This window comes from Oryzias latipes, chromosome 22 (assembly GCF_002234675.1).
Source record: "Oryzias latipes chromosome 22, ASM223467v1".
Lineage (NCBI taxonomy): Eukaryota > Metazoa > Chordata > Actinopteri > Beloniformes > Adrianichthyidae > Oryzias > Oryzias latipes.
This window is the reverse complement of record NC_019880.2, coordinates 14,892,997-14,917,732: the sequence shown is the minus strand read 5'-3', so window position 1 is coordinate 14,917,732 and position 24,736 is coordinate 14,892,997. Positions and strand designations below refer to the sequence as shown.

Sequence of the window (24,736 nt, the reverse complement as noted above, 5' to 3'; positions counted from 1 at the left end):
GTAGAGGCTTTTTTGTCTTTTTATTTATTTAGAGATGTTTCTTTTTCTATTTCTTTTTAGTTTGGTTCTTTAGGACTAAAGACAACAAAAACAGCCACTGCTCTGCTCTGATGCTGCCACTTCAGATTGTAAAATAATTACAAAATAATATTTTAAAACTATATTAGCATCTTTTTAAAATCTTTTTTAGACATTTGTGTTATTGTGGCTGGCTGACTCATGTAGTATGTTTAAAGATGTGGGTGAGGAGGAGGGAGCAAGTGCTTAAAAAGGGGGAGAGGACCACCACAAGCAGGAGGGTGGGAGGTTTGGAGAGTCACAGAGAGGCAGGAGGAGCGGGTGGGTGCTGTGAAATCTGTTAACAGGGGAGCTCTGTGCATTTGTTAGACGTCTTGGCTGCTTGCCCAACTGGGCTCATTGTAATTGAGGCATGATCGTCGACTCCAGGCTGCCCTCCTCGCTGCCTCGGCTGCCTTGCGTCTGGACACAGCCCAGCTCTGAGCGCTGACATGGAAAGACCCGTGAGTGGCTTCTCCCGTCTCTCTGGTGTTAGGTTCCCCCCCCCGTCTTTCCTCCTCCCCTGTGTCGCAGATTTAGCTGAGGCTGCATGCATGCAGAGCTTCTCTCGCTCTTTCCCTGCTGCTGCTGCTGCTGCTTTTGTAGGAGGCAGGAACCTAGAGTGGGGAGGAAAGCCTTGGCAGCTTTTCTCTCCACAGGCCCCCCCGTCCTCCTGCTTTCACCCGCCTGCCCAGGCATGGGTGCTGCCTGGCCAAAGGCAGAACCACAGGGAAGTGTGGGTCTACCAGAACCATCTACCAGAAGCTTTGTCATCCCCCTACAGGGATGTCCCCGCTGTTGGCCACAGAGGCCGCCTTTTGCTGAGGTTTAGAGTCGGTCTCTCCATTGCGCCTATTCTTGGTGGTATGTTCTCATCGTCTGTTGTGTTTGGATACCCTGACAACTGGATCCTCTGGGGTAAGCACTTTCCAGCCTGCTGCCATTCAGAGGGAGTCCAAACTTTTTTAGTACAGCTGAACTGATACATGAAGCTGCAAATAGTTTAGGTCTCTTTAATGAAATGGCCTCAAACATCAGAGCAGCAGTTTTCCTTAAACTGATCAGCAAGCATGGTGTTGGAGCATCGCTCTGTGGTGGCTCCTCATTCTGCTGTGGTAATGTCAGACAGACGGAAACAACCTTGACTGCTGCATCGCCGCTGTGGTGCTGAGTGGAGGATTAGTGACTCACGTCGGCACATCTGCTTCCAGTCTCCAGTCAAGACCCTTCAGAGTAACAAAGCGTGGAGAGCGGCGTCCTCTCTGATTCCCTTGACAGAACTGCGAGCGGCAGAACGCACACGTTTCCTCTAGAAGCTGTGAAAAACAGCAGATGAGGCTCAGTTTGGAGAACACATGCTTTTCACTGTTTGACTGCTATATCTGAAAGTTTGCCATGTTTTTGTTGCACTTAAAGGATCACTTTGGACATTTCAACCAAAATAAGGTCTTAATGGTTGAAAAACTTTGAATTTAATATAAAGAAGAGAACATTCCAACCCAATTTTTACCTGTTTTCTGTATTTTACTGTGTCTCTGTAGAGATAACTCTCATTGGACTACTGATTGGTTTGTCAGTCTTTGATTACGTTTTAGTTGATTACAGTTTGGATTTTCTTTTTCATTTTATTATTCAACTTTCGACCTTTACGTTTGATCTGTCCTGCATGTTGAAGTCTTCTCTGGATGCTCTGGAACATCCAGCCCAGCTGGACACATAAAGGATGACAACTGAGATGCTATTTAGCTTAAACTGAACAAAATGATAGAAACGTTTTATGTAATATGAGAAAAATCAAATAGATTAATGTGAATATGGCAGTCTTAAAACGCTGGATGCTGCCCTGAAATGACGAAAGGGCCGACATATTTACACTGAAGAAAAGTTGGAATGGAATCAGAAAAGTCAATTCAAGCTTTGGAACCTAAAAAGGTTTCTTCTTCCGTCTGTGAAAAACCCACTCCAATTAAAAAATGTGCTTTTGGTGTGTTTAACATGTTCCTGTAGCCTTTTTGTGATGATGGAAGACATAGATAAAGACATTTAAGCTTAAAATTGCATTTTTTGAGTATTTCTTTTTCAAATCGTTGTGAATCAGGAGCAGACGACAAATGCCGTTTAAAAAAGCTTGTAGATGTGACGTAAGTGCAACAGTCAGTGGGCCACAGGCTCCCTGCTGTGCTCCATTCTGACACATCCACTTGAAGACACCTAGATCCATGTACGTCTTTGTTTTCCTCGTCTGAGCTGAAATCTGGCTTAAAACTGTTTGGCTGGATAGCTCCAATTTGCTCTCCATTTTTGCCGCACCCAAAATGTTAGTTTTGGGGTGTTTGGGGCTTTACGCTTGCAGGACAGCAGCTAAACAGAGAACTCTCAGGAATGGGGAGGGGAAAAGGGGCGGGATTGTTCAGCAACTCACAACCCAGAGGCAAATTTCTAATGAACTACCGCCGCTCTGCAAAAACTATATCCTAGATTTTGTTTGATTTAGGCTAAAAACGACACATTTATAACTAAATGACCACTGGGAACGCTTTTTAACCCTTGTGCTATCTTAGATGACCCCACCCTTACATTGACGTGTTCTCCCTACCATGACAAAGGTGGATAAAGGTGGAAAGATTTCATGTAATCCATGGACACCAGTGAAGATCACAAATCATTAAAGAAAAAAGGTTTAGCGCACTGTCTAGTGGGTCTAGATGACCCAACTCCCAACGTTAAAGTGCCTAGGATAGCACAAGGGTTACACAGTTCCAAATTTTATCAGAGTGGGTTTTTATAAAAAACGTGGGGATATGAAAGCCAAATTCGGTAATCATTAAAAAAACTTTTTTTTGCATTTGTGCATATAACAGGTCAGACAAGTGCTGCATTTTAAAACTCAGCATTCATTGATCTGGGAAAGTCAATGTTTGCTAACTTATCTGTATTTGTATTTCTTCTTTAGGTTCTGCTGTGTTTTTTTTTAATGTGTTTGTCACCCATTCTGTGCTCCCTGTTACCCACATCACCTCAAAGCTACAGAAACAAAAATCAAAGTGACTTAAAGTGACCTTATGTCTAGCTCAAAGACTATTTACATTGTAAACTAATGTAAGCAGTTAAAGTTTCATGGAACTTTTTCACTCTAAAGAACAAACTTGACTAGATATAGAATAAAGACAATCAATTTCTACAGTTTTCATTATGAATGGATGTAAAATTACACATTCAAACTTTTTCAATTTCAATATAATACCTTTACTTCTTCACAGATTTGAGACATTAAAATACAATTACAGCAGGATAAAAGGAATGTTGATACGAAAAACAAAGTGGAAGATCCATGCAGGTGCTCTGGAACCCAGAAGCTGCTCTGGTGTATGCAAAGCTAGCTGCAGCGCTGTGAGTACATGTGGAGTCTTTCAACCCCATGTGAGGAGCTGCAGCCTGCTGACTGCACTGGGATGTTTGGGATTCTCTGCATATGTGTAACTGAGCTTTGGAACGGGTGCTCCAACTGTGGCACAAGGGTGGATGTGTTGTGTCCTAATGAAGTAGGCAGGGTGCTGAAAAGTCTTTTCCTTCAAAGACAACATTTCCCTTTTCTTTTTTTTGGAAAGCGTTTAAAACAATTTTGAATTAGAGACATTGGCATTTGACATTTCATCAGCAGTTTAAACCCATTCTTAAAGTTTTTATGTTTTTCCTTCTCCCAGACCACTGATGACATGAAACCCAAGCGAGACCAAGAGAGGGATCTAGAGCTGGACAAGAAGATTGAGGCCCTCCGCAGGAAGAACGAGGCTCTTATGAAGAGGTACAAGGTGAGGACGGGTGTTTGCAGGCAGGTTTGGACTTCAGGTTTTCACTGAGCTCCTCAAACGTTCATGTTTCTGACGTGTAGGAGGTGGAGGAGGACAGAAAAAAGGCGGAAGAGGAGGGAATGGCTCTGCAGAGCCGAAACGGAAAAGCTGATGATCTCACCATCACGATCAGCAAGTCCACCAGTGTGAGTGTCCACAGCACTCCCAGACATTAACAACACACCCACACACTCCCAATACTGAAACCCCACCATGTCGTTCTTTGAAAGAGTTTCAATATTTCATGTTTTCTTTGGTGCAGGACAGCCGTGTGGTGGTGACAAAGCCATCCGGCAGTGAGTCACCAGCTGTTCAAGGACAGCAGGGGGCTGAGTCTGACAGGGGCGGGGCGACCCCCACGCAGGCGGCTGAGCCGGGCCAGACGAGGCAGCTGACGGTCACCATGGCTGGGAAAAAGGTGAAACCACGGCTGTGCTGATGTCTGTGTTTAAGCACTTCAGCAGCGATTTTCTACATCTCTGAGTTTGAAATGTTTTTATTTGATTATATTTTCGTTTTGTTTCTTCATGTTTTTATTGTTCATGTTTTTAGTATTTATTTTCAGCTTATGTAACTCGTATTTATGTGAATTACACATTGTGACCTGAACAGGCTGTTTGGAGTTTAATTTCCTTTGAGTCAATTTTTTAAGTGTTTAAGAGGGGAAATTTTATCATAGTTGCAAAATTGTTGGTTTATTTTTAATAGTTTTCTATCAATTCTTGAACCTAATTGGATCATTTCATTAAATGTGCCCTCAGCCCTGCAGTGAAGCTAAAAACAGGAAAAATTAGGTAATAAAAAATTATTAGAAATAACTCAAAAACTGTACACCAAAGCAAAACTTAACTTTTTTTTTTTAAGTAGTAGGCCTATTTACATGGTGGATTCAAAGTAAACTCATAGTAGCTTTTCTTGAAATACATAAATCCTTTCTAATTTTTTTATCTGGATTGAAGTAAGAGCAGGTATTGTGTTCTCAGTTATTGTTTTTTCCTGGAGATTTGCACAAAACATAAATTAAATTCCAGCTTTATTAGGACATTGAAATACTACAGAGATAAACTGCTGATGAAAATGCTAATCTTTCTACTGATGTGTTTTTAAATCAGAGGAGAAGCAAAGCTGATTAATGAGATAATAACAAAGATAACAGTTAATAACAGTTTGGTATAAGGGTAAGTGGATGTAAAGTTGATTTTGTTAATGAAAAGAAGCTGTTGATGCAAAAATGAAACAAAACAGTTTTTTTTGACTGAAAGTATTTTAGACTTTTGGTTATATGCTGGAATTTTGACAAATCTAGGTTAAAGTCTGGGGAAAATGTTAATTACAATTTGGAAAATCAGTCTAAGAAAAAACTGTGACAACAAGAACAATAATTAACTTACAGTTGAGATCATTTTTGCCTATTTAAGCTTTTTCTTTTTAGCTGCAGTTTTGTAAAAGCTGGAGGAATCAGAAACTGTCTTTTTGTTGCAGCAGCAGCTGTGGTACTCATTTATGTGACTCCCCAGGGAAAGAGGGTGGTGCGGGAGAAGCCAGAGAAGACATCATCGGACTCAGCAGACATCAGGAACCCCACGGAGGACGGACAGACCAGGAGAGTGGAGTCAGCGAGGAGGAGGAAGCAGCTGCCCCACGCCACCAACAAGAGAGATGCAGCAGCAGCAGCAGCAGCAGCAGCCCAGGTCTGACTCCACTCAGCAATCCAGCCATCATGAACTCACCCACCCTTCTGTGCCCCGCCACTCTCACACCCCCTTTGTTGTGTGTTCGTTCTCATGTGCTGCACCCATGCGTTTTACATAGCTGTCAGACATGTCGGCTGGCCCTTCCCCTCCAGTGATAGAAAACAATGCAGCCTGGAGAGGATGTGGTGCTAGTATTGAATTAGGAAAAGGGTGGGGGGGCGGTTATTGGAGATGTTGGCTGAATGAGACTCAATTTGCAAAGTGTTTTAGTTGATCACTCGAAGGTTTGAACCACAAACAACACCCAAAGGTTTGGATTTAATAATAAACCTTAAAAAGTAAGAATTTTCCAGATCTACGTTTTGATGCCACAGACGCGTTTCTTGCCGTTGTTGTTCTATTTATTATGATTTTGGGTGGAAAGATGAGGGTGTCATAAAAAGGTCTAAATATTTCAGAAAAAATATCTCAGAGCTTCACAAAGGATAACATTTTTTTTAAAACATATTCTATAAACTGTTTTGTTTACAGTGGCCAGGTTAAGCTCTGGCAGGTCTGTGACCCTGAAAGGGATACAGCAGGTTAAGAAAATGGATGTGTGAAGGTTCACAATAGGTCAATAGACAATGGTGGGTTTTCTTACAAGATATTCAAATAAATTGTAAAGAAGAACAAAAAGTACTAAACATAGTATTTCCAAAGACTAAACAAACAACTAACTGAATGAGCCTGTCCAGACTTAGCTCCAGCACATACATACATTCATTCATTCATTCATTCATTCATTCATTCATTCATTCATTCATTCATTCATTCATTCATTCATTCATTCATTCATTCATTCATTCATTCATTCATTCATTCATTCTCAGCTCCAGCACTGACACACTGGAGAAACTTTATAGACAGGGACAAACCATACTGTACACATGAGGGATGGGGAAACAAAATAATCACACATTCCAACTAATTAATCTATGAAAGCAAAACAGGAAAACAGCACACGAACAACATTTAAATGATACAAAAAAAGTCTTCAAAAAATGAACTAAATAATTTCCTTTAAAGAAGCAAAAGTAAAGGCCATGTGGAGAGTTGGCAATCCCTGCAGTTTCCCAAGTGGAATGTCCCAATCTCCTTCGCTGATTACTATGGATGGGCTCACCTGGGATGGAAACTCAGAAACAAAAGTGAATTAATATCTTACTAATTTAATAAATATAAATAATATTATATAATAATACAATAAATTAATGACTTGAATTTGAAAAATTAAAAAAATGTTATTTATTTTAAGTAAACAAAGTAAAAGTGACGTCGATTAATGATGCAGATTAAGACAGGTGTGGGTAATTAGCAAATTAAAGCAGGTGAGACTGAAATAAAACAAACAAGTTTTGTTTAATCAGACATGTTAAAGTCTTGAAAGGTCTTAAATTTAATAAAACCCTTTACTTAATATTTACTTATGCTTAATTTTCCATTAACTTACATAAATAAAGGGACCCACTATTATAAAGTGTTACCCTCCTTAATGCTTAGTTAACCAAAGTTGAAAAAGGGACCCTAGTGTTACTGCATGGTCTACATCTGTACTTGTATTGCTGACTTGTGTGTGTGTGAATGAGACAGGAGGCATGTTTGTAATATTTGAGGATTTGAATAAATCTATGATGTCTTTGGACAGCCCTGCACCCATGTGACTAATAACATTTGACAGCAATAATGATTAACATCCAGCAACTTGTTGCCTCTTCTTTGTAATTCTACCCTCTCCTATTTTCAATCATCCAACTTCTTCAACCCTGCTTTTCTCTCCCATCTCTAGCAAGTGACTCCCTCATTCACTTCCCGCCCAACAACAAATGTATACAAATATACATAATATAAAGTTTAGCCTGAGACACAAAAGGGGTTTATACAAATTGAAAGAGTAAACTCTGTCCAACACAAGACATACTCAGCTCTTATCTGTTTACTCCTCTGCTGGACAGGACAGATAAAAACCAAGATATTCGTACTCTGTCAGGAACTGGTGGTGGAGGACACAAAATGCAGGAGACCAGGCTTGGTGACAGAAAATAAAATATTTTAATAAACAAACTGAACCATGACAAAACCATGGGGAGCAGCAAGACAGAGGCAAAGCAGATGACCTGAAACCCAGACACTTAAATAGACTGAGGGCAATTAACTGAACTGAAGACAGCTGTGGATCATGAACCTGAAGCAGGTGTGTCTTACAAAAAAGAAACCAAAAAAATTACCAAGAACAACCAAAACAAACCAAACCACAGAATCCTTACAGTTATCTATCTTTGACTTTTGAAACCTTCAAGTAAAATTTTGTTAATTTAAACGATAAATGTTTTCTTGAGAAATTAAAAGTCCCATCAATTGTCACAGAGCTAGGTGTGTGTAATTTGTACTCTGCATTTGAACCAACCCCTGCAGGAGATGTGAGCTGCAGACACAGCCTTTCTCGGGAACCATTTGGTGTTTTAAGCTCCCCAATCCAACCCCTTAATGATGAGTGTCAAGCAGTGAAGCATTGGATCCCTCTGTCAGAGTCTTTGGTGTGACTTGGCCTAGATTTGACCTCACGACCTTCCAGTCACAGGGAGTACACTCTATATCTTTTGCTTAAGCTTTCTTTTTGGGGGTTTAATTGCACAGTGTTATCATACGTTACAAACAAACTGATCTAAATTTTGAAAAAAAGTTCATCTTTTGATTTCCCACTGCTTGAGATTCAGAGTATTTATACTGATGCATTTCCCCAGCTTCTCTGTAAAGTGCCGCCCTCTCAGGCCCTCTAGGTATGCAAACTTTCCAGACCAGCTGCTCTCCATAATTCTGGACCCCGAGGCTCACTCTCACACTCAATGCTCCTCCGCTTTACAGACAGCTGATCCCAACGCAGGTCTGAAAAAAAGATGCCATGCAGCAATTGGCTATGTTAGGCCTGTACCCCTGCCTGTGCAGAGACTTCACTTCCACACTAACATTTACACAACCAGTGTCTTCTAAAGCAGCCGTGAAAGGCTGTCATGAGTCCGAAAGAAAATAGTTAGAAATCTTTGCTAGAAAGTGACACAAAAAACTTGGATTGTGGTCTCCCGCCTTGGAAATACATTAGCGATGATGTAAAAGTGTGGTGTGGCTATGAGGCAGATGGGAGTGCCTGGAAATGACAGGCCTGTCTGTTCACTGTGCACACTTATAAGAAAAGGGACAACATGGTAGAGGTGGAGGTGGTATTGGGGGCTCTGTCTACGTCCTGTCTCCTCTGTGAAACTTTTTAAGTGGTCTACCCTCTTCTGGAGCGATTGTTTCCCCTTCTCCTCACCCTGTAAGGGCTGATTGGATCTAATTTACATTCAACTGCCTTCTCACCCTGAAAAGACTCATTATGCCGGCAGAGACGAGCCTGGCAGGATGCCAGAGGAGGAGGCAACGTGCTGAGGAAAAGAGGTAGAGAGAGGTCCTAAAGTTCATGCGATCGCCTGATGGCATCTGGATGTGGGCGTGCGAGTGGATGTGTGGGTGCTCATGCCTTTAGGGGCACCTCCAGACCTCTGTAGTCAGTGTTTATTGACTTCTCCCTCTTTGCTGTTGAACTGTTCCTGTTTATAGAAGTTTGACTCATGCATGGCACTCACTGGAGTTTCTGTACTGTAAAATATTTGCAAACTCTGTACCTGTGATGTAATCTGGTTGAGGTAGTGTCCATGTTTTCACTTTTTGTGTCTGTCCTCTGCTGAGCAGATGGATACTGTCATGTCTTGAAGCTGAAGGGTTCAGTTTGTCCAGGAAACCACTTGGGGGCAGTGCAGGCTTCAAATCTCTTAGTGGATGAGTCAGTGTCTTTCTCTGACTCTTGCTGTTAATGGCAGCAGCGCTGTGACTCCTGACATCCATGTTTTCTAATGCTGCCAAGGCTTTGCTGCATCCCGGTTTTGTTTTGCTTTGCTTATCTTTTTTTTCTCTTCTCCTTTCCCTTTTTCTGACAGGCGGAGGCGAAACAAGAGCAGAGGGAGTCTGAGGAGCTCAACAACCAGAGGTGTAAAAAGTACTCAAAAATTTTACTCAAGTGAAAGTACAAGTACTTAGGGAAAATTTTACTCAATTAAAAGTAAAAGTATCTGGCTAGAATCTTACTTGAGTAAAAGTAAAAAAGTACTCCATTAAAATTGTACTTGAGTATTAAGGAAGTAAAAGTAAAAGCAAGAAAGAAAACTAGAGATTCTTGTTTAAGCTTTTAATCTCAAAAAACATTAAATGAAATGCATACAAGGTTTTATCCTGCTTTAGAACTGTTTGTATTTAATTATCAAACTATAAGACAGACAATCTAATGCCAGTACACGCTACTCAAAGTTGTAAAACCTCAGATTTAACTTCAGTAGAAGCTGATTCTCAAAATTGTTAGTGTCAAGCCTAGCTCTTTTGGGGCTGAAAAGCAATCCTGCAGTGCTGAAAAGCCTCTCACAGGCAGCCGATGCGGGAAGAGGTGTATTAGTCTTGATAGAGAGGCTGCAAATAGCAGGAAACGTGAGCAGAGACTCCCTGGTGTCTGAAACACAGGCCAGATATCCATCCAACTCTTTGCTGGCTTCATGTGTTGTCGGTTTCAAAGAAGCGAAAAAATCTTCATCATCAGATGAACTGTTGGCCAATTCCTTCTTGTGGTCCAAAGGCTCCAGATGCACTCTGATGTAGTCCATGCCTACAAGCACAGTGAGCAGACACAAAGAAAAGTTTGGTTGAGGGGCTTCTGACTGGGAACAAATTTTATGGATTTTGTCATTAACTACATTTACGTGCAGTCATCTACATCTAAAATCATGCAAATCCCTTATTTTAGCATAAAATCTAACTGCATTTCCAAACCACATATGATACATATGAGTTTGGTTTCAAGAAACACTGAGGGATAACTACAACCTGCTGCAAGAATACTTTACATCAATATTCATATTGAGATCACAGCCAAAGATGGGATATAACATTCCTAAAAAGTGCAAAAATAAATAAATAAAAGAATAATTTTGGTATGGCTCAAAGGTTGCCCAGATTAGAATTCGTCAAGTGTATGTTGCTTGCATTCATTTACCTCGTTTTATGATGGTTTCATCATTTGTCCAAGAGGTCCGAAATTTAGGGAGAAGGATGGCAGCTGCTATGATCTCAGGATCTTCAAACATATGCTTGAATCGTGTTTGGATTCCTTGTTGTAGGGCATCCACAAGTGGGTCACAGTACCTGAGAGAATGGTGGAGTCGCTGAAGTTTCAAGCTTAACTGATGGACACTAGGCAGCAGCCACCCCAGCTGTGTATTCGTTTCCGCTTGCAAGATGTCGAGTACTTTTGCAACTGGACGCATTGTGTTGGCCCACTCTGTCAAGAACAGCATTTCTGCTGGATTAAACCTACAGGAGAAATCAGCATAATCAAAGAGTATTAAACAAAAACAACCCACATTTGTTTACATCGATAGAGGGGAAAAACACTTACATTGGAACCTCAAGAGAGGTGCATATATTCCGAAGTGCGCCTTCTCCTGCTTCTTTGCAAATTTGAAGAATTCTGTCAACAGCCATAAAAGTTGAATTCCACCGCGTTTGGTTTGGCCTTAAAAGCTGAAGCCGGCTTTCTGATTCAACAGCTTCAGCTGCTAGAGCCGATCGGCTGCTTTTATTCCATAAAGCTTGGCATTTGCCAAAGACAGATCTGTAGAGTTTCTTGTAGTGTTCATTTGAGAGAGCTTTTTGGGCATCAACGCTTGAGACTAGGTTAAGTAAGTGACAGGCACACTTTTGATGTTTTGGTAGCTGGAATTCGAAGCCATCGTCTTGGTCCAGGACTCGTGAGGCATCTTGGAATTCCACACCATCACTTCCCTCACCACAGCCTTCAGAATCAGTGTCATCACTTTCACACCTTCTTGCCTCAGTCTCGATATCATTGTTTTCCACACCAAAAACTCTGAAAGCCTTCATAAAGTTGGAACCACTGTCTGTGGTTGTGCAAACAACCTTGTCACGTATTTCATACTCTGAGTGGATATCATTCATGGCACTGGCCAGTACCTCAAAAGTATGAGAGCCCATTAATCTTTTGCAGGCAAGTGCAGCGGAATGTCTTTCAAGACTTCCAGGGTTGATCCAGTGAGCAGTTACACCAATGAATGACTTTCTACGTGCAGTCCAACAATCCGTTGTGGTTGCAATCCATTCAACTTCACTCATGGCAGCAGTCACTTTCTGTTTCATGATCAGAGCAGCTTCAGCTATCTTGGAGCGTAAAGTAGGCCTTGTAATGACAGAAATGCCAGGCTGCAGTGTACTAATCAGCTCTTTAAATGATGGCAGATCAACAGTGCTGAAAGGATGAAGTCCTTGAATGATGTACCTTAATATAGCTTTGTTCACAGTGACTGGAGACACATGTTTGACTGGGAAAACTGAGTCAACTTTCAGTTGCTTACTGCTGGAAGCATGGGTGGAGGTCCCGATCTTTCTCTTCTGTGCTGTCAATTTAGAGTAGTTTTTGAGGTAATTTGGGTGCATTCTCTGTAAAAACAACAAATAAATATTTATATTGTATGCAATAAATGTAACAATTACACATACACTCTCTGATTACAGCATTAAAGGGTTAGTTCACCCAAAAATGAAAAGATGTCATTAATGACTCACCCTCATGTCGTTCCAAGCCCGTAACACCTCCGTTCATCTTCGGAACACAGTTTAAGATATTTTAGATTTAGTCCGAGAGCTTTCTGTCCCTCCACTGAAAATGTATGTACGGTATACTGTCCATGTCCAGAAAGGTAATAAAAACATCAAAGTAGTCCATGTGACATCAGTGGGTTAGGTAGAATTATTTGAAGCATCGAAAATACATTTTGGTCCAAAAATAACAAAACCTACGACTTTATTCAGCATTGTAGCGTCACTGCGAAGTCGTGAACGCGGATTGACAACAGACCCGGAAGAGAATACAATGCCGAATAAAGTCGTAGGTTTTGTTATTTTTGGACCAAAATGTATTCGATGCTTCAAAAAATTCTAACTAACCCACTGATGTCACATGGACTACTTTGATGTTTTTATTACCTTTCTGGACATGGACAGTATACCGTACATACATTCTCAATGGAGGCACAGAAAGCTCTCGGACTAAATCTAAAATATCTTAAACTGTGTTCTGAAGATGAACGGAGGTCTTACGGGCTTGGAACGACATGAGGGCGAGTCATTAATGACATTATTTTCATTTTTGGGTGAACTAACCCTTTAATAAAACTGACATTTGCAGCCAATTGCACACTTTATAATGTTAAATACTTGTTGATTTTAGAAATACAGTAGCATTTAGTGACAATCAAACATTAATTTTATTTCTGATTATATTGACAAAAACACAGGACTGTAAGGCTGACATGACAGGGTGAATTGATTTCATTACATTAGTTTTGATGGTAACACTTTTACAATAAGGTTCGTTAGTTAACTACATTAGTTAACATGAACTAATAATGAACTGCACGTATACATGTTAATTTCAACATTTACTAATACTTTATATCTTGTTAACATTAGTTAATGCACTGTGAACTAACATGAACAAACAATGAACATCTGTATTTCTATTAACTAACGTTAACAAAGATTAACAGATACAGTAACAAATGTATTGCTCATGGTTATTTAATGTTAGTTAATACATGAACTAATCAACCTCATTGTAAAGTGTTACCGTTTTGACAATACAACATGTTTGGAAAAAAATTTCTCGCTTGGTTTTCTTGTGTTTTGCATGAATTCAAACACAATGAGAGCACGGAATGATAATGATTATTCAAAGCTGCAATAGGCGCCAAATTTCCCGTGGACCTAACGTTACCAATTACAAATGCATTTTAGCATTTTATTACGTGAGCCTTATATTGTCAATCGCATGCATTAGTGAAAATAGGCCTACTACACATATAAAAGGCGCGCCATCAACGTCAAAACATGCACACCCAAAAAAAAAAAAAAAAAAAAAAAAAAAAAAAAACTATCAGTAAAACAAAATACTTAATGTACTTACCTCAATATGCTTCCTTAGGTTTGATGGCGAACTTTTGAAGGCCGATATTTCTTTATTAAGCGGGAGACAGAGGACACATTTCATCTTGAATGAATCTTTATTTACACCACTTAAAGAAAAGAATTCGCGAAGATACGGCCACGGGTGCTCTTGATCCTGTGGCTGATTTTGGACTGTGCTGCTCGCAGCTGCTGATGAATCACATACTTCCTCCATTTTCTTCCACTGATTGACTGTTATAATTTCCCTAATTTCCAGGTCAAGGTGCTGTGCATTGTGGTAATAGATGTGACATGACGTCACTTCCAAAGGACCAATGAACATGTCTGACCAATTTCATATAATGTGAAAACGATTTTCATAGGCAGAATAAATAACATTTAAATTAAACTGGGCATCAGCGCAATTCAATTGGTTTGGTAATAGCAAGGGAAAATAGAATGAAGTGATCTCCAAAAAATAAGTACTTTTTGACTGTAAATAAAATTGTAAGGAGTAAAAAGTACTTTTTTTTCTAAAAAAATGTAATTAAGTAAAAGTAAAAGTATTGATTTTTAATTGTACTCAAGTAAAGTAAAAATCCCCAAAAATAATACTTAAGTACAGTAATCAAGTAAAATTACTCAAGTACTTTACACCTCTGTCAACAACAGATCAGAGCAGTGCCAGGTAAAACAGTAACAAAACCATTTAAAGGGAAACGTTTTCACTGCTCTTTTCTGCACACTATACCCATCATCACAACATGTGCAACCATGTGCACTCCTCTTTTCTTGCCTGTCCTGGTCTGCCTCCTCTTGGTTTGCGTGTTACGTCAGATGAATAGCTCAGAGCTGTTTCACAGAACAGGCGTGTGATAAATAAACCCAAGTGGCAGCAAGGAGGGGCGTTCAAAGGCTCAGCAAAAACCACACACGACAAGAGATGCTCTTCATGCCTCCCCAGGCTTTCCGTGTACTTTCCTGCTCTGCAGTTTGGGGTTTTTTATGTTGAATACGTGCTTTTAGCCTCCTTTAACATTTTAGGGGGTAAACAGAGGAGACAAAGCACGGGCCAGACTTTTAACGTTCAGCCTTCATGTCTCCGTCCCTGATGTGAAGAAATTGAAAAGTTGCAATTAGTGTTTGGGAGGCCGGCCAGTCTGCCTGTTGTAACATGACTTCCCATGAGGCCATGGTCATCCTCAGAGGATGACAGCACAGGGACAGGAACAGGCACGAACACAGATGCTCTCATCTATTAACTGGAAGAAAGAAAGCAACATGTTTACTTGGCTGTGATTCACTGACTGGGTTTCTTTGATTTCTTTGCCAAGATAAAAGAATAAGACAATTTCTAGACATCAACATTGTCAATTTCTCACAGAGGCTGTTGATTTTTGTGTGTGACGCTTCCTGGTTGTCATCTTGATTTTCTCTGAGGGATCACCAACTCACAGCCAGTTTTCTGCGACAAGTTAAAAGGTTTTCTGGAAAAAAAAACAAGAAAGAAAAAACACAATCCATTATTTAATTAACGGACGCATGGACATTATGTTTATATTGTGCAATTATAGGTCATTCATTACCCACAAATGCAAAACCACATCCCTCTATGGTCACCATCACAGTCTATTATCATCCGTCAGGGACACTGGATGACGCACATATGTTTTCATATTTAAAATGTATTTTTATTTCTAATCCAGACTTGTATATTCTTTAAAACTCCTTATGAGCTACATAATTTTGTTGCACATTCAATAACAAAAAACGGAAATCTGGATTCTAATTTCATCTACACTACCTTTATTAATGCCGTCTTAAAATGCTAAAATCAATATTTCTTTAAAAAAAATGCCATGTTTGTTAATCCAAATCACAAATCAATTTTTCCTTAAAACAAAATTCAGCTAATTTTTTTTACATTTTCCTTTGGCCCAGTTTGATTATGTAACACAATTTTTGTTCCTAGCTTTTAAGTGTTATATTTCAATTGCTTATGTCTAAATTATGTGAAAAAATGACTTCATTAAGCACAAACTTTGCTTTCATGACAACAGCACGTAGAAAACCCGTTTTTTTGTGAAAATAAAACGATTTTATTCATTTTCGTCATTATGATCAGGTAACAGGTTCAGAACACTGTTATTTTTGTAAATATTCTTTCTAAAATGTATATTTTGTTAATTACTGTCTGTACATACTTGTGCCAAACTCCATGCTACTGTGACAAGGAAATTTCCCATTCGTGGGATTAATAAGCAAATCTAATCTAATCTAAAAACAAATATTGCACAAGGAATAAACAAACACAGTCGGAAACCACTCAATAAGGTTCAGAAATGTGTAGATTTTCTAGATTTACAATTGTACTGTGAATCACTTTCTCAAAGTAGCCCCCAAATGTAGTCCCCCATCATGTTTTTCGTTATACTGTCCTTGCTGGCGACGTTCAAAGTACAATATATCTTGATGAAAGCGCTCGCCGTGCTCCTCAGAGTAAGTTCCCATGTTCTCCTTGAATTTGTCGAGATGCGTATCAAGGATATGGACTTTCAGAGACATTCTGTATCCCATTTTGGCGTAATTCTTTATGAGAGTCTGCACCAACTCCACATCGTTTTCAGCTTTGTGATTACCTAGGAAGCCATGAACAACTACAACGAAACTGCTCCAAGCCGCTCTCTCCGTCCTGTTCAACAGCTTTGCGAAATCCTCACATTCTATGATCTTCTTGATCTGTGGTCCGACGAAGAGACCAGCCCTGACCTTAGCCTCGGAAAGCTTTGGAAAAAGATCTTGGAGGTATTTAAATGCTGCTGACTCCTTGTCAAGAGCAGTGACAAATTGCTTAATGAGGCCTAACATGATGTGCGGCGGTGGCATAAGCACTTTATGAGGTTCTATCAGCGGCTCCCACATCACATTGCTCATCCCAATAGAAATCTCGGTCCGTTGTGGCCAGTCCTTTTTGCGATAATGCGCCTTAGTGTCACGGCTGTCCCAGAGACAGAGGAAACAACAAGATTTGTCTTGGTCCCTGACCGGCACGCTGAACTATGCCTTGTAGGCCTCATACATTATACGACTTGCTTCCACGGAATACTTCTTTGCTCTTGTCTTTATAAATTGTCCGCACACGTAGCAGAATGAATCAGCTGGATGCAAACAACCTCTTGATGCCACATCAAATAAATAACTTCTCTTCAACTACTAATCGTTATCCTTTCAGTCAGCAATAACACAAATTGGAATCTTGGTTCGCGATACCTGTGCTTTTATACTTGAATAGCTACTTTTGGAACGTTTGAGAACGTTCTAGAAAGTTCTGAGAGTTTCTTGAAAATTCTGGAAGTTTCTTGAACGTTCTAGAGTGTTCAGGAGAATTGTAGAAACATCTGGACAACTCCAGCAGTTCAGGAATATTCTAGGAAGGAGCTCAGCATTAAAAGGGAATCAAGAATTTTTTCGAAAACACGTGATTTTCAAAATTTCACTGTCCCGGTCACAGAAGCAAAGTTTTTCTGGAATAACTTTCTGTTCTAGACATAACGGGTTAGGAAAACACACTTTCAACCCAGGAACAGAACAAAAGTTAAAATGTGTTACATAGTGATATAAAAAACAGTTTAAATAAGTCAAACAAAATTGTCTTTAAAAGAAAAGTTTGTCAAACAATATTTCTGTTGTGTAGGACCCAAAATGCAGGAAATTAGGCCCTAAATGTAAGGATTTAATAAATAATATGACAAAACCAAGAAATAAGGGTGCAACTAAAGGGTGACAAGTAAAACCCATTTCCTCTTTTTAGTCTTTTAAACCTCCAATAAAAATGATGATTTGGTGCTTAAAATTACATTTCTGAGTATTTCTTTATTGAAATTGTGGTGACTGAGGCATAGATGAAAAAATGCTGTTGGAAAAAGAACTTTTTTGTGACGTAGAAAATATGCTAGCTGGGCTCCAAGCTCCCTGCACTGCTCCCTTCTGATGCATCAACTTGTAAACAAATAGCTACATGAATGTCTGCATCTGCATTCAAAACTGTATGGCTCCAATATTGCTCGCCATTTTTGTTGCACCAATAATGTCATGTTGAACGTGTGAGGGATTGTAAGCTAGTGGGAGAGAATGGAGAGCTCTAAGCAGTGGTGAGGGGAAGGGAGGCCGGCGTTGCTCTGTGCCAACAGTCCTGCCCACAACTCAGATTCTAATTAACTCCTGCCGCCTAGCAGAAATTATGTCCTAGAAGATGACACAGTTTTGGTTAAAAATGGCATAATTAATATAAAAGACTACTGGGAACGCTTTTACATTAGATCAAATTGGGACTCTGCATAGCAGTCTTCCATTAGGTACAGTCGAGGGTTGGCGTTATGAGTGAAAATGCACAAAAACACTCATGTTCCAGTGGACTGCCATGCTTAATGTGAACGTGTCCCCTCCAGTCTTTTATCTGATGCTGAACAGTTGAGTGGTTGTTCATTTAAAAAAAGGGTCTTTTTCCACATAGGATCCTGAAAACCAGCAGGGTGGCTCAGACCTCAACATCCCCACATCAAGAGAGGAGCATGAAGAATATCTGCGCTGGAAGAGAGAGCGTGAGCAGATTGATAAAGAGAGGGTGGCTCGCCATAAAAATGCTAAAGGCCAGTGGAGGCGGGCATGGGACATGGACAAAACGGAGAACATGTAAGGCTGAACATATGTAAGAATTTCTGAAGCTGTTTAGGGATTTTGTTATTTTGCTAGATATTTTTTTGTCACTCTAAAAATATTTTTTCCCCCCAAACGTTCGGATTTCAAAAGAAAATCAAATCTGATACAAAACAGTGCAAAATAATAATTTGACTGTGTGGGATGAGAGTCAGACAATGGGTTTGATTCAGAAAAACTCCTAAAACAACTGCATATGTTGCTGCCATAGACATGTGAAATAAATGTAAACGATTTGTATGTAAAAACTGTTATCATCAGGCAATTCCAGTGAAGATTTAAAAAAGTTTTACTATGTTGTATAGAAAGAAGCTATAGAAATCCATCATTAGAATTTATAAGTTTAGACAGGATGATGCAGGGTAATAACTGCAGATTATTAATCCTCATTCACGTATACATAATCAATATTGTCCTTCAACTGAATTTGAATAGAAGCTTAAGGAGTTGTTTCTCATAGTAGCAGCAATAAATGACACAGATGGATGGCTTGTTATGTTTTAAGCAAAGTTTTAGTACAAATAGTTAATTAATGTCCTGTTTAAGGAAACATCAAAATACAAAGAGACAAGGGAGGGTCGCTATTTTTAGCAGTGGATCCGGAATGGAATGCTTTGCCTTATTTGGTGAAGCCTAAATGACTGCCTGCAGTACAAACACAAGAGGAAATGTGCTCTCTTTTCAAATGTTGAGAGATAACTCATGGAGAATAGTCTCTGCAGAATTTCACTGTAAGAAAAATGTCCTGAGAGTGGCTGAAATATCACAGGAATTTTTTTATGAGCTTCACAATCTTGGATCATTGTAAAACATGATCATGATTTGTTTGTTAGTTGCCTCTGTCTGAACTGAGTCTGGGCTTCTAGGTTTTCAGGTAAATCCCTCGCTGATGGAGACTGGGGGGCTTCCAGCAGAGGTAATAAAACCAACCAAACAGTAATAGGAAAGGGATTTTTCAAAAATAAACACGATTTCTGAATTTTTCCAGGTGGAAGAAATCCAAGAAGAAAGGCGGGCAGTGACTCAAGAGGTGTCCCACTTATTGTTGATTATTTAACATCAAATTATCCTTTAATGTTACTTTGAAATGTTACTTTGGGTGTTCCACTGCTTCAGGTCATGAGAAGCGAGGGAAAGACAAGACAGCTAAAAACGTGCTTGTGATGAGCAGCAAAGCCAAAGGCAAAGATCGTCTGACGGGGCGAGCCAGGAGGTCAGTAACAGCTGAACGCCATGCATGAAATGCTCATGCCACTTCAAACATGGGGACATCTATCAGGACTGTCATGAGAAAAGAAAATAACAGGGTAACAGGATTTAGCAAAAAGGAAATGGGAAGGTCGTTTTGTTTTTCTGCACTGTGCCCTTGTGTACAAATTCCCTGGGTTGTCATGAGACTTGATTTAGAAGATGAGACAGCTGTTTAAATAACACAAACGTTTTCATTCACATCTCTCTGGACACTTTTTTCTTTTTTATGACTTCTTTGGCTTCTGGATATACCGAGTGTGCAGAGATGGGGGCCTGTGATGCTCAGGAGACTTTCTCGGTTTAGGTATTGCTCAGATCTTAAAGCCACAAGTCTACAAAGGTTTAAGTTGTGGATTGAAAAGCCTTCAGAACTACTTGAGTTGACAGTTGTAATCACAGTGTTTACCTTGTGAATTTTGATGTTTAAAACATTTTTTATTTAGAAATAAACTACCCCTCACACAATGTTGAGGGTGAGAAAGAATGCAGCATCCATCGATAAAAGTGTTTGAAACCGTGTTGTATATGGCTTTGTTTTCCTATGAAATCCGATTTAATGACATGGGAGTTAAAGGGTAGTTACTCATTTCAGACACCAGCCTCTAGTGGTCATTCTAGGGATTGCAACTCTGATTTGTCCTGGTTAGTTTCAAACCTGTGAATGAACATTGGGGTTTGATACCAGCTGACACACAACAAAGTTTACATTCTTGAAATTCTAGACAGTTTATTTTATGTATCCACATCTTAATGTTTTTACATTTTCATATTATTTTACTTTATTTTAATATTTTTCATTCTATATTTCCACAAATCCTTAAAGTATTTTGCACTACAGTTAAGTGTTTAAAAATGTTTTTCATAAGAAAAGGTTAGAACAATATTTTTACATTGTTGTAGAATGTGAATGCTAAACTGTGACTTTCAGTGTATTTTTAAACTATCGTTTTCACTACAAAACCCTTGTTTTTCTTCCGTCAGTTCACCAAAAAGTATTTTTAAATCATTTCTATATTCTAAATGAAGGTTTGAAACCTACGTCTTTAAATTCAACATTTAACTGCACTGATGGTTTCAGGCAAGCTTCGCTTGGTTTTGTTTCTGATGTAAAAAACAGCAACGATTATGAAAAAAATCAAATCTTTGTCAAATGTTCTCATTGTGCAGAACTTAGCAGCTTTAGTCAATCAAATTACAAGTAAAATAATGGAAGTTTTTACATGTGCAGAGGTGACAGGAGTGTATATTTTTCAGATGGCAGCCAAATGATGATGGTGAAAATCCTCAGGTAAGACCTGTAATCTTAAAAGTATGAATTACATTAGTTGAGAAATGATTGAGTGTTTGAAACAACATTTCTTTAGACTACTGACACAACATTGGAAGAGTTCCTTGAAGAACTGGATGCTCTCACAAAGGCTGATGGAGAAGAACCGAAAGATTCAGACTTGAGGGCAAAGATGAGCCCAGAGCCACAGAGTCCACTTCTTGAAAGATTTTCAACCGACAGCATGAAAGAGTGTTCCCCCCCTCAGGCGAAACCAGAGGTCTTTTCTCCTCGGGGCTCAGAAAAGAGGGTGCGCTTCTTAGAAGAGCTCATCCAGAAGCCTCCTGTGAAGCAAAAAACAATGTCTCAGGAGAGTGGCAGTTCAGAATCCAGAGGCTCTGCAAACGCTTCCTCACCAAAAAAGAGTCGGCCTGAAGGTCAAAGGTCGCAGCTGTGTGTTTGCCAGAATAACGAGGCTGGACCGTCTTCTCCTCCTGTTCCCCGGCATCAGTCACCTGACACTAAAAATGAAAGCAAACCTGGTGAAAAAGCCAAAGCTGCACTGCATGAGGGCTCCATCCAACCTGTAGAACGGACAGCGCTCACCATCAGCAACACAAACACAGGTATAAAACAACTGTACAACTGCAATTTGTTCCACAAACACAAACAATCCGTTTCTCTTTGATTGATAGAGGAACGAATAGACTCTGGTCTGTCTGTTCTGAGCAAGGAGTCAGGAGAAAGCCACCCCACACACACCACCAGCAGTGACAAGGTCAGTGCCAGAAAAAAAGGTGGTACTGGGGGGGTCTTGATGGCCGTGTAAATGGACCGATGGGTGTTTGAGGTGCAAATGGATCGGAAAGATTTATTTTGCAGCTTTTACCCAAACACCACGTTTGAGTTCTGACAGAGTGCAGAAAGCGCCAACCCATCATCCGCTGCAACACATAATCTGTCAGCCGCCCACCCGAATCGCTCATGCAGAGAAGCGGTTACATAAATAGTAAATTATAGTTTTTGCTGTAAATATCTCTGTTTTTCCTCTTTTCACAGGCAAGGGAGCACGGGAAGATCGTGTGACATGTTTTGAGGATGAACTGTAAATACAGAAATCAAAACACAGTGCTTGGATGCTTTTCGCTCTGGTGGCTTTCAAGCAAAACCTTGCTTTTTCTTTGCTGTGCTGTGTCTCGTTCAATATAGATTAGCAACAGGAAGGTGGGATCGTTTTGGAGATTTTTTTCCCATCTAAGCACTTTATGGGTATACAAGTTGGTGTACTGATATGATTTTAGTATGTAAGTATGCTGCTTGAGTGCAATATGACTGAATGTTTACATTGTACAGACATTTTAAAGTACCTGCCATGGGGCTAGCTAATCAGTTTATACCTTAGGTGACAATAAACTAAAGCTACTGTCCAATTATTTAGTGCCTAAATCTGCCTTAGATCTCTTTAAAATAATGTCTGTATAGTTTGGTTGCAGATGCACAACAGTCTTCATAGTTTAAACCCGTGAAAAAGAAAGTACTTCCTCTTTGAATGTACATTTTTTTGTGTTATGATGTACAGTAAAATTTGTTTTCTAATCCACAACCTGAAAGGAATACCAGCTTGTAATATGCTTTTTGGGACAAACATGCCATCAAAAAACAGAAAAAAATGTGAAAAGGCAAAATGTTCTAAGAGTTTGTCAGATCTCACTTAGACAGAAATGTTTTTTTTGTGATCAAATTATTAGTAAGTGACTTTTTCATCCCAGTTTATTTATAAAGTGCTGGTTCACAACTGAAGTTGTTCCAGGGTGCAAACTTTTTCAATTCCTTGTATACCAGCTCTCATAGGTTCCTTCCAAGCAGTTTAGGTCCAGACTTTGACTCCTAAAGCACTTAAGTGGCCGGGATAGGCTCCGGCAGCCCCGTGACCCCGAAAGGGAATAAATGGAAGAAGAAGGACGGATTGATGGAACATGTGATTCCAGATTTTTGTTCTTAAAGGTAACCCCAAGTAATCACACTTATGCCGCCTGACATGATAGCTTAAGTTATTACTGCTTTGTGGTCACATCTCACCAATCTGTGCAGAGTTGTCCATCCCTTTCCAAGTTGTGTGGTTTCAAATGAAACTTTGCAGACTTTAGTGATGGTGATGTGTTTAAGACTTAAGTATCATCTTTTAACCTTCCAGACAATCCATCCTTTTTAGTCTTCTTATTTTTTTTATTAAACTTTTTTGAGCTTGTCTCCTCCTCTTTATGGATGTCCCAGCACTGCAAAGTACACATTTTTTATGGGCTCTATGAAGCAAATAATCAACTGATTTGATTCACAAGATTATCAGCAGCTGACCTTATGCTCTTAATTCTGTTTAGAAACAGCCTTAGTGTGTTTTTGTCCTCCTTTACTGACTTTAAACTCATCAGAGGTTAATGACGCAGTGTCCCGAAATGATATTCTGAGCCGTTATTCACTAAACTTCAAAACCTGCAAATTTGTTTTTTGTAGGTTAATACATTAAATGCATCACAAAAAATGCTATTATATTGATTATCCTTTCAGCATTAGGAAGTCAAAAACACCAAATCATTGTTTTGCTAAAATGCATGTTTGTCAGTAATTAGGATTCAGTTTTGAACTGTTCCCAAAAATAGCTACTAATATGTAAAGTCTGCAATACAATGAAATTGCATCTAAAACTAATAATAACCCACAATAGCTTTACCTTCTATGAGGGTGGCATGGGTAAAAATTCTGCAAAACATCTCGTAAAATAAAAGTATTATTTCACTTCTTGTGTAAAACCAACTCTTAAGCACTTTGCCTTTTAAATAGACATGTGACTGAATTATGTCAAGGTAATGTATTCAAGTAAAAAATAAGAATTGAAACATTAACTTAACTTAAATAACTCAACCTAGAGTAAAATCATTTCACCAGTGACCCCTTTAATGCTCCCTAAAGCACAGCTTTTCTGTTTTTAATTAAAAATATCCTGTCTTCCTAGTGTTATTTTCAGCAGTTTTGTTCTGTAGCAGGAAAGTACTGCTGTTGTTGAATGCTGAAACAACCTATTATTTAATTTTCCAATAACTCAAGTGTTTAAAAATTGATCATTTGGGTTTGTCCGCTTCAGTCTTGTTCTTTTTTGTAAGAACACTGGCATCCAGATGCAATTCCCCTTTGGCACTGTATTATAACTGCAGCTAATGCATATTTTGTAACAGTTTCTCTTGCATAAATGAAGAAAGTTGTGCCTTGCTTATTGGTCTCTTCGTATTGAAGGTTTACTTAAGTTACATGATTTGTGTCATTTCTGTTTTATGTAATGTTTCCTTTTGTTTGTATTAATGGAAGAGAACTCTTGCCAATTGAAAGACTGATTGTTTCTACTTGACATGTATGGTTTTGTTTGTATTTATACTTTACCTATTTGTTTTTGTTGATGCCGATTATTAGAGGAGAAAAATCCTCACAAAAAGTCGGTCCTTGTTAAGGTGTGTGGGTTTCTCTGAGTAGGGGCCTTACTTTCTGTACAAAGCTTTAGTTTGAAAACATGACCTCTGATGCCTTTGAAACTCTAAATTTGGTGTATTTTAAATGGATTTTAGCAGCAGTTGAGTGTTTTTAGGAGTGTAGTTTTTTGCAGCATTACCTTCATTGAATGTCCTATATACCTGTGCGAATGAATTTGTAGAGGTGTGATCTCTGCTGTGTGGAGCCCACGTTTGTGTGCAACAAATCTTCATTTGCATCGGAGCAAATAAGAAGGAAGCAACAGAACGCCAATAAAAACCCTCAGTATTTCAAAAAGG

At 39.3% G+C, this 24,736-nt stretch overlaps 2 protein-coding genes across 7 annotated transcripts; one reads left to right on the top strand and one right to left on the bottom strand.

Annotated features, from left to right (window-relative positions):
* The first annotated feature begins 292 nt into the window (after positions 1-292).
* ccdc9b (coiled-coil domain containing 9B) lies at positions 293-24,736 on the top strand. Of its 4 annotated transcripts, none has more exons than XM_011490470.3 (15): positions 295-521; positions 3,762-3,869; positions 3,950-4,054; positions 4,171-4,326; positions 5,426-5,599; positions 9,616-9,652; positions 14,347-14,372; positions 18,198-18,376; positions 19,267-19,316; positions 19,389-19,430; positions 19,517-19,613; positions 20,906-20,939; positions 21,016-21,544; positions 21,614-21,696; positions 21,978-24,736. In XM_011490470.3, exons 1-15 carry the CDS (start codon positions 510-512, stop codon positions 22,002-22,004), a joined length of 1,659 nt encoding a protein of 552 aa, XP_011488772.1. In that variant the 5' UTR covers positions 295-509; the 3' UTR covers positions 22,005-24,736. The 4 variants fall into 4 exon arrangements, with proteins under 4 accessions (XP_011488773.1, XP_011488772.1, XP_020569133.1 ...); XM_020713474.2 differs by lacking the exon at positions 295-521 and adding an exon at positions 611-975; XM_011490471.3 differs by lacking the exon at positions 21,614-21,696 and having other exon boundaries at positions 293-521.
* Positions 9,849-14,359, bottom strand: LOC111946816. 3 transcript variants are annotated; one of them, XM_023951294.1, is made up of 4 exons: positions 13,704-14,359; positions 11,121-12,178; positions 10,868-11,035; positions 9,849-10,331 (listed from the first exon to the last, which is right to left on the bottom strand). In XM_023951294.1, the coding sequence occupies exons 1-4, from the start codon at positions 14,025-14,027 to the stop codon at positions 10,262-10,264; spliced, it is 1,620 nt and encodes a 539-aa protein (XP_023807062.1). In that variant the 5' UTR covers positions 14,028-14,359; the 3' UTR covers positions 9,849-10,261. The 3 variants fall into 3 exon arrangements, with proteins under 3 accessions (XP_023807062.1, XP_023807060.1, XP_023807061.1); XM_023951292.1 differs by having other exon boundaries at positions 10,719-11,035; positions 13,704-14,355; XM_023951293.1 differs by lacking the exon at positions 13,704-14,359 and having other exon boundaries at positions 10,719-11,035; positions 11,121-12,364.